Genomic DNA, 15,118 nt, shown 5'->3' on the forward strand with positions numbered 1-15,118 from the left:
GCTTCTCAGTCGATGTATTCCACGCGACGGCGGCCGTATTTCGATGGGGGCGAAATGCGAAGAACACACGTGCGGTTAGATTTAAGTGTACCTTAAAGAACTAAAGGTGGTCTAAATTGATCAGCAGTCTTCAACTACGGCGTGCCTCATAATCACAACGTGGTTTTGGCACTTAAAACCCCAGCAGTTATTAGGAACGGGTCTGACGAAAAGAAGCGAGAGAGGCATATAAGGTGGCGGACAGAGATGCACACTCTGTCACCCTCGAAATCAGTGAACATCTTCGTCATCGGTGGTTGCCTAACACGCGTGGACGGCTGAGCTCCGCAACCATCTGACGCGTGTCGTCACCGTCCGCAATTTATTCGCAGTCAACGTCCGCTGTAATAAGAAGCGCCGGCCTTGGAATTAGCGCCCGAAGGCGTTAACTGTCACCAGACCGTGGCGAATAGGGGCGCCTGATAGAAAGCCTCTAATCGGCTCACTGTACTCCGCACACAGAAAACGAAATTTTTATTTTGTCTTTCCCTTTTTCTTCACCGCACATAACGCTTACGTACAAGCTTATTCCAGGCAGCCGCCGATGGTAAGACATAGGTAAGGACATCTGTGCACAAATGTAGTATTGCTGGCTTTATAGTTGCACATTCGTACATCATATATGTACGATTTGCGGGAAATAGTGTGCCGTGAAGAAGCAGTAATGCACGTTTGCCACGTCCGCAGCAAACGTTGTGACAACGTGCAATGTTTCACGTGTTTTAATCGCATTCTCACTTCTTGGTTTACTTTCAGTTAGCAGCAGTCGGCCAACGGTTATATATACGTATCACCTTGACCCATTAAGCAGGTTTTATGGGGGGGGGGGGGGTAGTCGGCGTTTAGTCTCGTGTCCTGAGCGTGGCTTTACTGTGCGCTGCCACATACACCAGAAAACTTCGCCTACATTTACACCGTACTGACTTGGACTAAAACAACAAGCAAAGAACTGAAGTAAAACAAAAACTTACAGAAATATGTGTAAGGACACGACTTCAAACGGCGTGCTTAATTGTTGTTTAATTACTAAAGACAAACGGGAAAATTAGGGTCGGCGATCTCGCGACACAGATAAAAAGAAAACTGAGGCTACTCCATAAAAACGTTGCACAAATACCACGAACACACAAACGCCCCAACTCTGAGAAAAAGGAAAAACGCAATGCGTGTCGTAGTTATTCGCGCCGCAGCTCATCTGGGAAAGCCTGTTCCGTTTCTTCGGCAACATAGGCAAAAGCGAACTTCGTGTGCAATGTGATGAATATTCAACGACACCACAAGCCACAGTGCGCCATCCGCAAAGTCACGGGATTCTCGCACGTGAACTGGAGATCAGATTAAAGGCTGTCGACGGGTGTTTCGGCGGGCGCGGTTGCTCATCAACAAGAAACGAAAAAGTGCAGTGGGCGTATCAACACTTCCCAGAGAACATCGTGCAACCTCCGGTGCGTATGTGCAATTATACGCCCACGCGAACGTTTACTCGCCCTGCGCAACACTGAATACTAGACCGTTACCTCACGCATGTATATACTATGTTTCTGAAGGCATGCTATGTTTTGTTTCATTTGTCTTCTTACTATTTCCCTGTAATCATGTGGGCGTCACCAACAGCGCGTTAGCGCGCGTGATAGGTAAATTGCGATAAGTTGCGTGGGAGTCTCTAACTATTGTCAAATTCTGAGTTATGTTTCCAGATTCATATACGCTGAATCGCTCAGACGGAGTACCCAATCCACTCATTTGTTTTATCGCTACGTACTGAGTTATACAGAGACATAGTCCTGAATCTGCAAACATTGATATTTCGTTCGCACAGAGGCACGATTTTACATGCTCGTTTTTGCATACGAGCAATGCTAATCGCTTAATATAGCATACGAGTACGAGTAATGCTAATCGCTTAATTGCAAACACATTTTCTATGACGGCAAAAGCGTGCGAGTTTGACTCAACGAGGTGCGTCTGTCTGGCAGTAAAAAAAACTTGCTGGTTTGGCATTTAACAGCACAACCGAAAACGTTGACCTGACCGACCGACCGACTGACTGACTGAACACTTAGCAATTATTAAAAATCATTGTACTGAGATTGTTTGTAGGGGCATAGGTGCAGCTATACTTACAGCAATATACCCATGCAGTTCTTGGGATAGGCAGACGTAAACTTCCAAAAGCAAAGGAAAGAAACACGCTAGGTTTGATGCCTTTTTCTCAACGAGGCGTTAAACAGTCGCGACAACTTTTACAGACACGCCTAGCGTAACGACCGCGCTTGAATGGAGAAAAAATATATACACGTAAGTGGTTGACCATTAAGTTTTTATTTTCATATTACTGACCCAAAATGAAGTACATCCAGTATAGCCAGGAGCGACAAATGCTAGGTAGAGCGGCGTAAACACACACACACACACACACACACACACACACGCACACACACACACACGTGCGCCCGCACCGACATATAACACTGCACCGTAGATGGAAGCGGAGTTCTAGGCTGGCCAGTCAGCGTCTTTCTTGGCAACGGACTACGTCCACAGAGACGGTGACGCTACGAAGCGAATATACGTAAGCGCTAAATCCTGCCTGTGACGCGCACACTGAACAGTTTTGAAAAGAATCCCACGCGCTCTATCAGACATAATCAGTCATCGACGGAAGTCGCCAAACCGCATCACCGAACGTTATAGTAAATGCGCGTGCGAAACGAAACGCGAATAGCCCGGGAAAATTAGTGGCTACATAGAAAAAAAAATGAAAAGCGGTGAAGCAAGGGCAGTCATCTGTACAAACTAACGTATACACGCACGAAATAAGAAAGCTAACTTCGTCTCTTCTGGATAATCACAGAGGGGCTTTCACTTTCCTCGAACATACAGCTTGTGCCAAGAGTGTGAAGTCAACGTTCATCATAATTTTATTTTTTATTCCTTCATTTTTTTTATCACGTTGCTCTTGCTCCTAAAGCGAATACTTCCTTGTAGCACGTCAGAAAGCAAAGAGACGAAAAGTAAGAGTCGTAGCGGCAGTTACGTGAAACGTTTCGCGAAGCGGATTTCATGCGGAAAGGAAGGCAAAGAGAACGGTTAAACAACTGCGCGTAAAAGGGGAGCAATATATGGCGATGTCTACGGGACACCGCGAAGCGGCACTGCACGGTAATTTGTTTTGCGGAGACTAATCGGGAGTGTCAACGAGCAGCCGAGTTCCGTGCAGTCATTGCAGGAAGAAAGAAAGCGAAGGGGTAGTAATAAATAAGAGCTGTCCCTTTCGACACTCTGGACATCCGTGACAGATGTAAACGGACTTGACCAGACATCTGTGTCTGAAACGAGTGACCGTGACGTACGGTAAGGTTAAATTGTGAATGAAAGAATATAGATAGCGGTGTAAGCTCCGAGCCAGACAGCGAGTGTGGATGTTGAAGGCGAATAGTAAACAGAGAAACGACGACTTGGCATTTATGAGTGGCGGCTAGGACATGAACGCGGTGCGTACACCGCACATATATAGCGATACCAACGTCCTTGTTTAATCAAAGAAAGAAAGAAAGAAAGAAAGAAAGAAAGAAAGAAAGAAAGAAAGAAAGAAACTATACAAAAACCGGCGCTTCGTGTGCCCCGTTAACTTCGTTGTACTCGTCATGCTCCACGCTGTAACGTAAAGTTTATTCAATATCGGGCTATATCACACTCGTACCTTTATTACGATTATTATTATTATTATTATTATTATTATTATTATTATTATTATTATTATTATTATTATTATTATTATTATTATTATTAATAGCAGTAGTATTAGTAGTAGTGTTAAATGAAGGTCGTCCACGTCGAGTCCCAGAAAAGATACCGGTAAAATTTTGATCGTCTTTGATGTAACTGATCAGAACAATTCTCCCTACGTATGAGTTCCAATTTTGTTTTTGTTTTTTCCAGGAGCTGCGACCGCGTCGTGACGTCATGGTGCATCAGGTAGCGACGTGAAGGTTAAGGGCGAAAACATTGCCATTCGCCGAATATTATTTTTCCTCTTATTAGCATGCTTGTTAAGAGACATGATCCTTTCGTTACATCCTAGTATATTGCTATCCCCTCCAACGTGCAGGGTAGCAAACCGGGCCGGGCGCAATCTGGTTGATTTCCTGCCTTTCCTCTATCTATCTATCTATCTATCTATCTATCTATCTATCTATCTATCTATCTATCTATCTATCTATCTATCTATCTATCTATCTATCTATCTATCTATCTATCTATCTATCTATCTATCTATCTATCTATCTATCTATCTATCTATCTATCTATCTATCTATCTATCTATCTATCTATCTATCTGTCTATCTATCTATCTGTCTGTCTGTCTGTCTGTCTTGTCTGTCGTCTGTCTGTTCTGTCTGTCTGTCGTCTGTCTGTCTGTCTGTCTGTCTGTCTGTCTGTCTTCTGTCTGTCCTGTCTGTCTGTCTGTCTTCTGTCTGTCTGTCTGTCTGTCTGTCTGTCTATCTATCTATCTATCTATCTATCTATCTATCTATCTATCTATCTATCTATCTATCTATCTATCTATCTATCTATCTATCTATCTATCTATCTATCTATCTATCTATCTATCTATCTATCTATCTATCTATCTATCTATCTATCTATCTACACCTCCAAGTCATGCAGGTTTATGGTGTGAGCGTGCACGTATGGCCTACAGCAAAGTGAGGCGTATAAAACACTATACAGAAGTAATTGCGAAGAAGACGAAGTCGAAGACGAACACGTATCAACGAAGAAGCGAAACTGCCGGAAGTGGCGCCTGCCAGGCGGTTTCGACGGAAGGACGACTCGAGGGTTTGACGTGCTCACCGAGCAAGTGGGACACCTGATACAAGTAGGAAAGAACTCTCTCTCTCAATCACTAAGAAAGCTGAGCAAAAGATGTGACGGGTCCCCGAACAAAAAGAAAAGGACAGGGAGAGAAATATCTCGTCAGCTGCGCAAATCACAAAACCTCCAAGCCGCGCCGATAGCACGCGAAAGTATAATAGAACCGAACTGAAATGGCCGGCTGTACAAACTCGCCCCGCGGTGGCGGCGCCCGTTTGGGACCGCATTGTCGACGTCGACTGTGCGGCGTGAATCGGTGGGCGGCACGAATGAATGACACGGCAGGGAACGTGTCTTGTTCCAAATCGCAGTCACTCTTTTTCTTTCCTCTCACTTTTCTGCCACGCCAATCACCTCGGGCCTTTCAGCTTTCGTGCGTTTGATATAGCGTTTGTAACTACTACGTGCTGACAAAAGAGTAGGCCGAGGTGCGTACTACAAGCATTAGGAACACCAACGCGAAAGCAATAAGAAATAAAGGGTCACATGTGTATAGCTGTAGGCGTGAAAAGTGAAATTCGAGATAGCACACTCGCCTTACAATTTGCCCCTTTTTTCGTTTGTTCATTGTACAGCGGTGTATAGAATATAGTGGGCGAGTGAATCGCGAGCCAACTTTGTTTATGTGATAGAAACAAGAAACTCTCAAGACTTGGGTTTCATAGACGTTGTTACAGTGTACAATAAGTGGCAATTACACGGCATATAGCGCGCATATGATCGGCTGTATATAGCCCGTATATAGAATATGAAGATGTGCAGACAAGATTGTCAAGATTGCCGACAGGTCGGCTGTTTTATGTTCATGTTGATCTTTCAAATAAACTTTTAGTTGTGAGTGAGCGCGCGTGTCGTAATCTTTCATCTGTCACCGTCTGTTTGGCGATGTAGCTTGTAGATGATGAATTATCCCCAACTCACTCAAGTTTCTGTTTTACAACACACGCCTGTCGCCACACCACAAAGTAGGCACTGTCCAAGACAGTGTGATGTCATTCTATTCAGCACACCAGTCTCCGATACCTTATTTTGAAAACAGTAAAAGTTGAGAGCCATGTTTTTTTTACTTCTGATCTTATTTCCTTCTTGGCGCCCAGTCGTCTGTGTAAATGTTACAAAACCAATAGTTAATCTTGTAGCAAGCTCTGATAACTGCGGAGTTTGCTGTGAGAAGTTGCAAGCATGTCTGTGAAAGACATTCTACGCATATGCTCATCCACAACGGACACGCGATCGAGACAGCTGCTACGAGAGAAATGTGTGATAAAGAAAAGGAATTGGCCTAGCCAAACCTTATTGCAACCGAACCCTACTTATAGACGATACGGGCGCCGCCACCTTGGGCTGTTAAACGTATATGTTTTCTTATTGTATTCCGCGACGTGAACTGATAAGTTAAAGGAGCATCGAATGCACCAACCCAGCCGTTATCACGCGTATCCGTCCACCGTAGCACTGTTCGTTTGGTTGTTCAGGATACAAAATCCAAGGTTAACAGCCCAATATGGCGGAACCGAAAACGCGCCCGTAAAATAGTCTATACAGGTACGCTCCCAGAATATTTCATTATGCGCACACAGAAGCTAACAACGCACACATACAAAAACCTGCGTATGCAGGCGCTTCCAGAGACACGTTCTCACAATAGAAATGTTAAAGAAAAAGCTTCTGTGTGAAAAAAAAAGAACGAAACGAAAATACATTGTACGACACAAGACCACGTTGTGCGCGACCCGGAAACAGGGCCACGGAGCTGCTCGAAAGAAAAAAAACAATCTAACTTAACGAGCAGGTGTCGAGCTAACGGTCCTGTAATTTTGGGGACACTCACACTTCGCTGCACCAACAATCGTTCACACAGCCACCGATCATTCTTTCTTTTTTTCTTTTACCTTGCTTTTTTTTTTTCCTTTACGCTTTCACTCAACGGAATCGCCCTGATGTTTCTTTCTTTATCGAAAGCATACAGCGAGGCATTTCTCAAAACAAAAATAAAAGCTACCGGTTGTGCCATATCTTGTCAAGCGCACTGCGAAATAAGAATAAATGAACAAAAAGAACACAAAGAAAAGAAAAGCACAAAGCTTGACGTGCAGTCGTTATGCGCGAAAGCCTCTCATCTCGGCAGTGCGCGCACCGGATCTCCCGTGAAAGCGAATTCATGTCTCGTCGCGGCCGGAGTGTCATGCGAAGCGGAAAATAATCCGATTATTTTCTTCCGTATTGGAGCGTGTTATAAGTCCTTCGGTAGCTTATGGCTCGGATATTTTTCCTCGTGCTTTTTTTTATGCAGCGTGCGTATTCAATTCGTTTTAGCTTTTACCGAGCGTTGGTTGATTATACATGCACGGTTTCATCAAACTTGTCCTTCAGTCCCCCGTATTTCGAAACATTGAGGTGGTTAGTTTTTATTTATGTATACGCTTTAGTAATTCCAACTTTCGTCGCTTCGAGCGTCGAAACAAGCTTTCTGGCGATTCCTCGACAGTAGCTATAATCCCACCGTAATAATTAATAACTGTCGCGGTTTTACGTGCCAAAACCACGATATGATCACGAGAGACGCCGTAGTGGAGAGCTCCGGAAATTTCGACCACCTGTGGGGTTCCTTAACGTGCGCCTAAAAGCTAAGCACGCGGGCCTCTAACATTTCGCCACCATAGAAATACAGCCTCCTCAACGGCCGGAATTTGAATCCGCGACATTCGGGTCAGCAGTCGAGCCCCATAACCACTAGACCACCATGGCGGGTTATCATATAATGTGACCACATAATCGTAAATACTGTTACTCCGTGGACACAACTTGTGATCAATTCGCCATAAAATATTCTCGGCAAGGCCTGAAAAAAAAACAACTCAAAATTTCTTTCTTGATTACGCTTTCGATCGTGATCGAGCTGCACGATTTTGGTCAAATTGCTCACCTTCGTGCATTAGGAGCTTGGCCCCCAATATAAAATTATTTCACTCTCTGCTTTACCTTATTGGCTCCCTTCAGAAGCTTGCATAAGGGAGCCAGGCGCGCTTATTCAATCCTGGTCAGACGCAATCACGATGGAAAAGCGCCCGTGTGACTGGAGCGTATATGAGAAGATAAAATTGTTTTCAGAGTTATAGGAAAAGTAATTTCCAACAACGGTTCTTAAAAGAAATGCCCCATAGATGTATGCTTCCCCAAATTTTATGCCGGGATACCTGCCATGGGTGATATGCTTTCTTGCTGCGCAGTCATGTACGTCATTGGGCGCCAGAAATGCAATTGCATCGCAAGCTCTGCCAATTGCCTTCTGGAATTGGGGGAAGAGCGTTCATTGATCGGGCGTGAGATTTGCATTGCAAACGCCGTTTTTTCCAGTAGAGATGCAAGGAGTTGATACGGCGAGTGGTTTCGCTTCCTTGACGGCGTACATGATTTCATTTCGAAAGCGCAACGTCTTCGAAAGATGTTCCAACGAGCGAAGGTTCACGCATATACGACCATGTCTCTCTCGGACTTGAAATAGTTAATTTGTTTATTAATTTACTTATTTATTTATTGGATTGGAATAACCATTATTTGTGCAACGGTTATTGTTGCTGGTGCCCGGGGCTAGGCTGCCAGAGATTTATCGCTCGGGGAACACGTTCCTAGGTCCCCTATTTATTTATTAGTTTATTTATTGGTCTGCCTGTTAGTATTAAGTAATTTACTATAGCTCTATATGTTGTATGCAGTAACTTCGAATTCAAAAACATGCGCTGTGTACGTTATTTGCTGTTTACTAGAAAGGAGATGCAATAGCACCTGGATACAATAAAATACAGCGTGTCACTTATCACACCAATGAAGAACTACCCAGGGAGCGCACCAGTGACGTAATCGTGACGCATACCCGGGCGATACCGTACGCAGTCGGCGCCTGCAATTGAACGCTTAATCTATAATGCCAAATCGATATTAGATAAAAAAATTAACGGATAACGCACGTATTCTTGCGGTGCCCCACCTAACACGACTACTGTCTATTGTGACGGGGACATACACATCAGCGCGCAGTGATAGTGGGATAATAATAATAATATCTGGGGTTTAACGTCCCAAAACCACGATATGATTATGACAGACGCCGTAGTGGAGGGCTCCGGCAATTTCGACCACCTGGGGTTCTTTAACGTGCACCTAAATCTAAGTACACGGGCCTCAAACATTTTCGCCTCTACTGAAAATGTAGCCGCCGCGGCCGGGATTCGATGTCGCGACCTTCGGGAGCGATGGTGGGAAGAGCTCCACCAGCAATATGGCGCGTCGTGTGGTGCATTTGCGATCTTAATTACGAGTATTCTTTCAGCACTGCAATGATGGCATGAAAAACAGCTTAAAAAGCAGGTACAGTGGTTCTGAAATGCAGGCTTTATAACGCATGTCATCGCAGGACCTTGATGAAGAAACTTATCAAGTCTGTGAAATTTGAAGCGAAGGTGGGTAGCATTCGATGGAATCAAAAGGTACGCTGTCGCTCTTCAAAATTTTCCACGATGTAAATGACGCAGCGAACAGCTGCTCAAGTCACCTACATTCAAGTCATAAGTCATCTACTTTCGAGCGTCTACATTCAAATGATCTGCTTTTAAGTCGTCTACTTACAAGTCGTGTTTTCTACACATAAGAAGCTGCCCGGCATATGTGCGATTGTCAAAGAAATAAAAATTGATAACAAAACAACGCAAGCGAGCGCGGTGTTAGTAGCGTTTCAAGTTTCTCTCGTGCACAACCGAAACCATGCATCAGTTGTCATTAACGTGCGACGAAACATGCCATGGCCAATGCAAAAGATGTTTGATTGGAAGGGCGAACTCCGTCTCAAACGCTTCTTACCTAAACATGCACTGTGTGGATGCACGTTCGTGTAATGTGGACATACGATGGCACTGTCACAAGCAGCTGGCCTTCGAGATAATCGAAGCCTTCGTTATTACAGTTGAAAAGTGGCTTGTGCTTGTCAAAGGTTTATCGTCCTCAGAGAAAGAGAGAGAGAGAGAAATGAACTTTATTTTTGACCAGGCTCTTGATACTTGAGCCCTAAGGTGGGTGGCCTCCTCAGTCCAGGTAGCCATGGCTCGCTGCCGCCGCCCGAGCCCTGTTCACCAATCGTAGCTGGTTGTCAGGGTCTTGCGTCACCAGCAGAGCCTCCCACTGGTCTTCTAGTTCTTTCTCTATGTCTGCTCCTTCATCTGCGTTTCCGCTTGGGGGTGATGATGGTGGGAATTACACTTTATTGTATGACCAGGCGCGCGTTCTCTTCGCCCAGAGGCGGGTGACTTATTCTAGGTAGCCATGGCCTGCAGCCACGCCAACTGATTTTATTGTCTAGCTATGCCACAAGCAGAGTTTTGCTCCTACAACATTCTTCTTATCCTTTCTGCGGCGCAGCCGCGATTGTCACGCCTTCATACTTTTCGCACGCTCTTCAACATTTATAGGTATGCGCACGTTATCTCCAGAATAAATTATTATAGCCGAGTGTCAGCGCATGCCCTGTTTGTACTGGCTTCTGCGTCCAAGTAGCGATGCCACCATGCAATGCACAAAATGAATGGCTATGCCATCACATTGTCATCGAGTGTCATTAAACGAGAGTACAGCAGTAAGAAACATTCAAAAGTAATCACGGCTCACCCAATCTCCTCCGGTTTTTTGGTGTCCATGATGACTTCGAGCTTGCCGCTGGCGACGACACTTTCTGTTCCAGCACTGCCGTCTCACCGTCGACAAAAACGCTCTGTCCGCGGCACTTTGGAAGAGGCTCCTCTTCCGCTTCGAGCGGCGACGACTCCGGCAGTCACCTCGGCAAACGTTGACCGTCTCAGCGCCACGGTGCCTCTGTGGTCCTTCTCTCGACTGAGCTCGGCGCTCAAAGAAACCGCGCTCCGAAAGCTGCGGCGCCAACCACTCGCTCGAAAGGATCGAGCGCCGTAACGGAACACAAACACGATCCCGGAACGAGCAGGCTTCTTACGAAGGGGCGGCGGACACTAAACAACGAAAGAAACAGCACTGCGCAGTCTCTGAGATGAAACAAATATATATACAACTGATGGGTCGTTCCTCTGCCTCTAGTGTGGGGGAGAGAGGGTCTATGATGTATCTCTAGCACTCTCTCTCTCTCTCCCTCTGGGTTGATGATGCCTCCGGCCGAATCCAAGGACGCGGTTCGCAATAACAAAGAGTCAACGAAGGAGATGGAAAGGAAGACGCTAGGTACGAGCAGAGTTTGTAGAGTGAGACGGAACCAAGATGAGGAGCACCGGGAGTGGCAAAAAAAAAACGGGGATGGGGAGAGCAGCCGGAAGCAGACGAAAAAGTGCTGCGGTGCAGCAGACGACGGCGGGGAACGAAAAAGCGACGACGACGCAGCGACGCCGAAGAAGCGAAACCGAAAGGAGTTGCGCGCGCCTCTAGCGACGGTAACGGCCGCTATTGGCGGTGCAAACAAGCTACGCTCTCACACGCACCGGAAAGGAAGAAAGAACGAACGGGACAGCACAGGCATAAGAGTTGAGGGGGGGTGGGCTTTGCAGGACTGATGCTGCTGCTGCAGCGGACACCGTTTCTTGTCCTGTCGGTTATTACGTGCAACAGCTGGGAGCGCGTGTCTAGCACCTAATACTACGCTAACAATCCGTGCTGGTAACAAAACAACGGACGAGGGAACGACGAATCATTCGCGGTTGTTACCGGGCGTCGGTAACACGCACCACACAATACGAGGTTCCTATTATGTGTCTGTTTTCGTTGTTTGCTTTGGCGGCGGTGGTCGTTGTCGACGGAGTTGCAGCGGTTTGGTAGCTACTGCGACGGCAGGCAACGCTAGGAGAAAGTGTGCACAGACTGGCACTGGAGTCGAGCAATGCTTCGAGCGGAAAAGGGGATCGTATCGGGGCGAGGCAGCCGCTGCGGCGTCTCGGCGACGTTTAAGTGAAGCGCTCGGCGCTGCTCCGCGCCGTCTCCTCCGCACTTTCCTCTCATCTTCGCCGTGGCGATGGCAAAAGATACGATTAAGGGAAAGGGTTGCTCTTCTTGCTCTTGCCGCCACGTCTTTCTCTCTCTCCCATCTCCTCACTCTCTTCGAGCCCTCCCTCGCGTCCGCCGCCTCGGCATTGCTTTTCTCTTTCCTTCGGTAACGCACACATCCTTCCCATCTCTCTATCGCTTGCCCTCTCCTTCATTTCTCTCTCGCTCATTCTGTCTATCTCTTTCAACATCTCCTATCTTTCTTTTACGAATCCCTTCGCATCACGTCGCCTTCGGCTTTTGTCAACACGTCCGCTGAACGTCACACTTTCACTCGACACCAAAATAAAAAAGAAACAAGGAAAAAAAGAAAGAAACAGTCGGTGCACTTGCTTTGAATATTCCGTAGCGCTCGTGGACTTTACCGAAGTCGACGGCTGTCGCTTTCGTTTACAGGTCGTACCTCGAGACACTGCGGGGAAGCCGTGTATGCCAGGGAATATCTTGTATTTCCGGTGCCGGTTTCTGCTCGCCCCCTTGTTTTCCCAGAAAGAAACTGCTGTTTTTGTTTATTCGCGCCATTGATTTTTCGTCTCGAAGACGGTAGCAGCGGTGGCACGGAGATGGGTTCTCCAGAGGCGGGTATTCCTTCTCCTGCACGCTCTGAGGGTTTTCTCACAAGGTCGGAGAGGCAATGCAGGCCTGTCTCGTCTCCTCGCGGTCTATCGCTGACTCAGCGAGCGGCGTAGCCTTTGAGAATCGGCTGTTTGTTGAAGCAAAAGAAAGCGAATGGTTAGAAACGTAGGGAGAGAAACTGGGAGACAGCTGGTACAACCGCGAAAACACAGAAAAATAAAAAGTAAATGTGCGGAATAGTGGATATAGAACAGCTTATTGGGAAATCTCGCGATCTGACTTGCTAAATCTTTGAGTATATACGCTTGTTGATTTCGGCTGGCGCCAGTGAGTCAGAACGTGCCGCACTGCAGGGAAAATTCGCTTTATTGGAAACTCGTGGACTTGGGAAAAACGTTCGAAAACTTCCGTTTGACACGAGGCACCCGCGAAAAAAGAAATATGAGTAGAAAAAAAGCACGAGACGTATTAGGATGTTGAATGGACGACCCAGCTGCAGTACTCGTAACCAAGCATTCTATTTCGGGAACCAGTGATGAATGAGTATTCAGGACTAAAAGAAAGCATAGATAAACCAAACGGGGGTAAATAAACTTGCGCTAGTGACACATCAATAAGCGTGTATGAATTCGAAGTGCGTTATCTGAAAGTGCTTGTTAACATGATTATGTAGATGAAGGCACACGCACATCGCACAGGCGTTTACGAAGAGTACATTTATATGCTTGTATTCATCAGTAAATAAACAGCTGTAAGTGAGCGCCCGTCCTGTCTATGTGTTACTTTGTCTTCCTGGGGGGTCGTGTTTTTGGCGACAAGCTTGCTATTGATACTAACGGTAAACAAAAAGGTGAAATAAATGTATACGTTCAGTAAGTAGAAGTGGTGCAAGAGCTTCAAACCACGACAAAAGAACGTGTAACGATTGGTGAGCCTCAAATCTCTAACGCCTTCACCTCCTGAGACACCACACTTCAGTTTTTTTTTTTTTACATTTATTGACGACGCGATGACTCCGTGCCTTGACTACCGTCACCTGAACAGCAGACAAAGGAAGTAGCGCTGAAACGTTCTCCAGCAAGATTGCAGAAGATCTCGCCGCCTTCTTCGTCATTCAAGAATCGAACCCCCGACCTTCGGGGCAGCAGCCGAGCACCGTAGCCACCGCTATGTCATCGCGTCGGATCGACTCTCGCAAGATGGGAAACTATTTCACACACAGAGGTACAAGAAAGTGTAACAAGAGCCTTACTGATTCGCACCCACCGTCTCATCGATCTGCGCATCGTGCGGGCTTTTAGACAGCGCGTCAACGCATTAGCGCGCAGGCGTTCTTTGGAACGTGGATTCGTGCCAAGAAACGAGCTGTCATCGCCCCGAGCGAAATACGCAAACTTGACGCGGCACGCTAACATGCTCGCAGTTGCATTATAAGACAAAACAACAACATCGACAAAGGCAGCCGTTAAATATCCCCTAAACGACCCCTGAACAACCAACCGGCCCAAACTCTCACGTTATACTCTCAAAATACAAAGAACGAGCTCGTTATTTTCTCCTGGCGTTTCCCCTCTTTTCGGCACAATTCGTGACGACAGCAGTTTGTTCACGTGACGTCTTGAGGTAATAAGCTCTCGATTGGTCCATATACGAAGGATATCAGGCGTTAATTGTATCCTACCATGCTTTTGTCATGCAGTCGCACGCCCATTCTGCCTTGTCTCGCATGACTGTCGTGCGCGATCAACAGATTTCACTTCGTTTTGTGCGTTTTCGACTGTGCAGGCTGAGATGACAGCGTGTGGCCAAAAAACGCGAAATCCTGAAAGGCTCAGCGCTTATTGCTGACATTGTCCGCGTGTTTCATGAAGAAATAAGTGGTAAGGAGGAAATGGCGCCAGTTAGAAGGGTCGTGCAGACGAGAAAGAAACCACTCTCTCGTCTTTTCACTCGGAGTGGTTTAAGGGCCCTTTCAGTGCTTTCCGCTGGACAAAACGATGCAGGTCCACGTCTCCAGGAGCTTATACTAACGCCCACTAAAGCCTCTAAGTGAGGACTTGTGAGGCTGCACCCCTTCTTTCGAGCGCACCACTTCGATTCGGGTGGGAAACATCGCCTTCGGTTTATGAACAAAATGAACGAGAAACTTCGGCGAAAGCTAAGATCAAAGAGCATGTCGTCTCCGCGAAGGTTAGCGAACGTGTTTCCGAAACCATTTGAAGGCATCGGCACCTGGCGATTGTTTCGCGTTGCCCGTTTGGATCTAGGTTTCTTTTTTTTTTTTTTGCGTTGTCCTTTAACTGCCGGCAAGCGGGTGAATTGCGGTGCACGAATCCTGTATACTTATATACTTATATTTGGGGGTTAGCGACCTGTATAAGAAATTAAATAGAAACGCGGCCTTTTTTAGCTTTGTCGAAGCATGGTTCTGTTGAACCATGCTTCGACAGTGAACCGCGACCGGGTCCCGAGGTGACACGCGCGAATTCGTTGAACCATGAACTTTTGTGGCTTTGTCTAACAAGGGACAATGCCATGCCGTTGTTCGCGGTTTCGGCTGCTATATTTATTT

At 46.4% G+C, this 15,118-nt stretch overlaps 1 protein-coding gene across 1 annotated transcript in view; it reads right to left on the bottom strand.

Moving 5' to 3' along the window:
• Window positions 1–10,941, bottom strand: part of LOC119389572 (neprilysin-1) — an 84,383-nt gene extending 73,442 nt beyond the window's left edge. Inside the window, exon 1 of the mRNA XM_037656895.2 lies at window positions 10,576–10,941. Within this exon, the coding sequence (XP_037512823.1) occupies window positions 10,576–10,604 (29 nt within the window). The 5' untranslated portion in view covers window positions 10,605–10,941. The remainder of the gene's footprint in view (window positions 1–10,575) is intronic.
• Between the last annotated feature and the right edge of the window lie 4,177 nt (window positions 10,942–15,118).

Source organism: Rhipicephalus sanguineus, chromosome 4 (assembly GCF_013339695.2).
Source record: "Rhipicephalus sanguineus isolate Rsan-2018 chromosome 4, BIME_Rsan_1.4, whole genome shotgun sequence".
Taxonomy (NCBI): domain Eukaryota; kingdom Metazoa; phylum Arthropoda; class Arachnida; order Ixodida; family Ixodidae; genus Rhipicephalus; species Rhipicephalus sanguineus.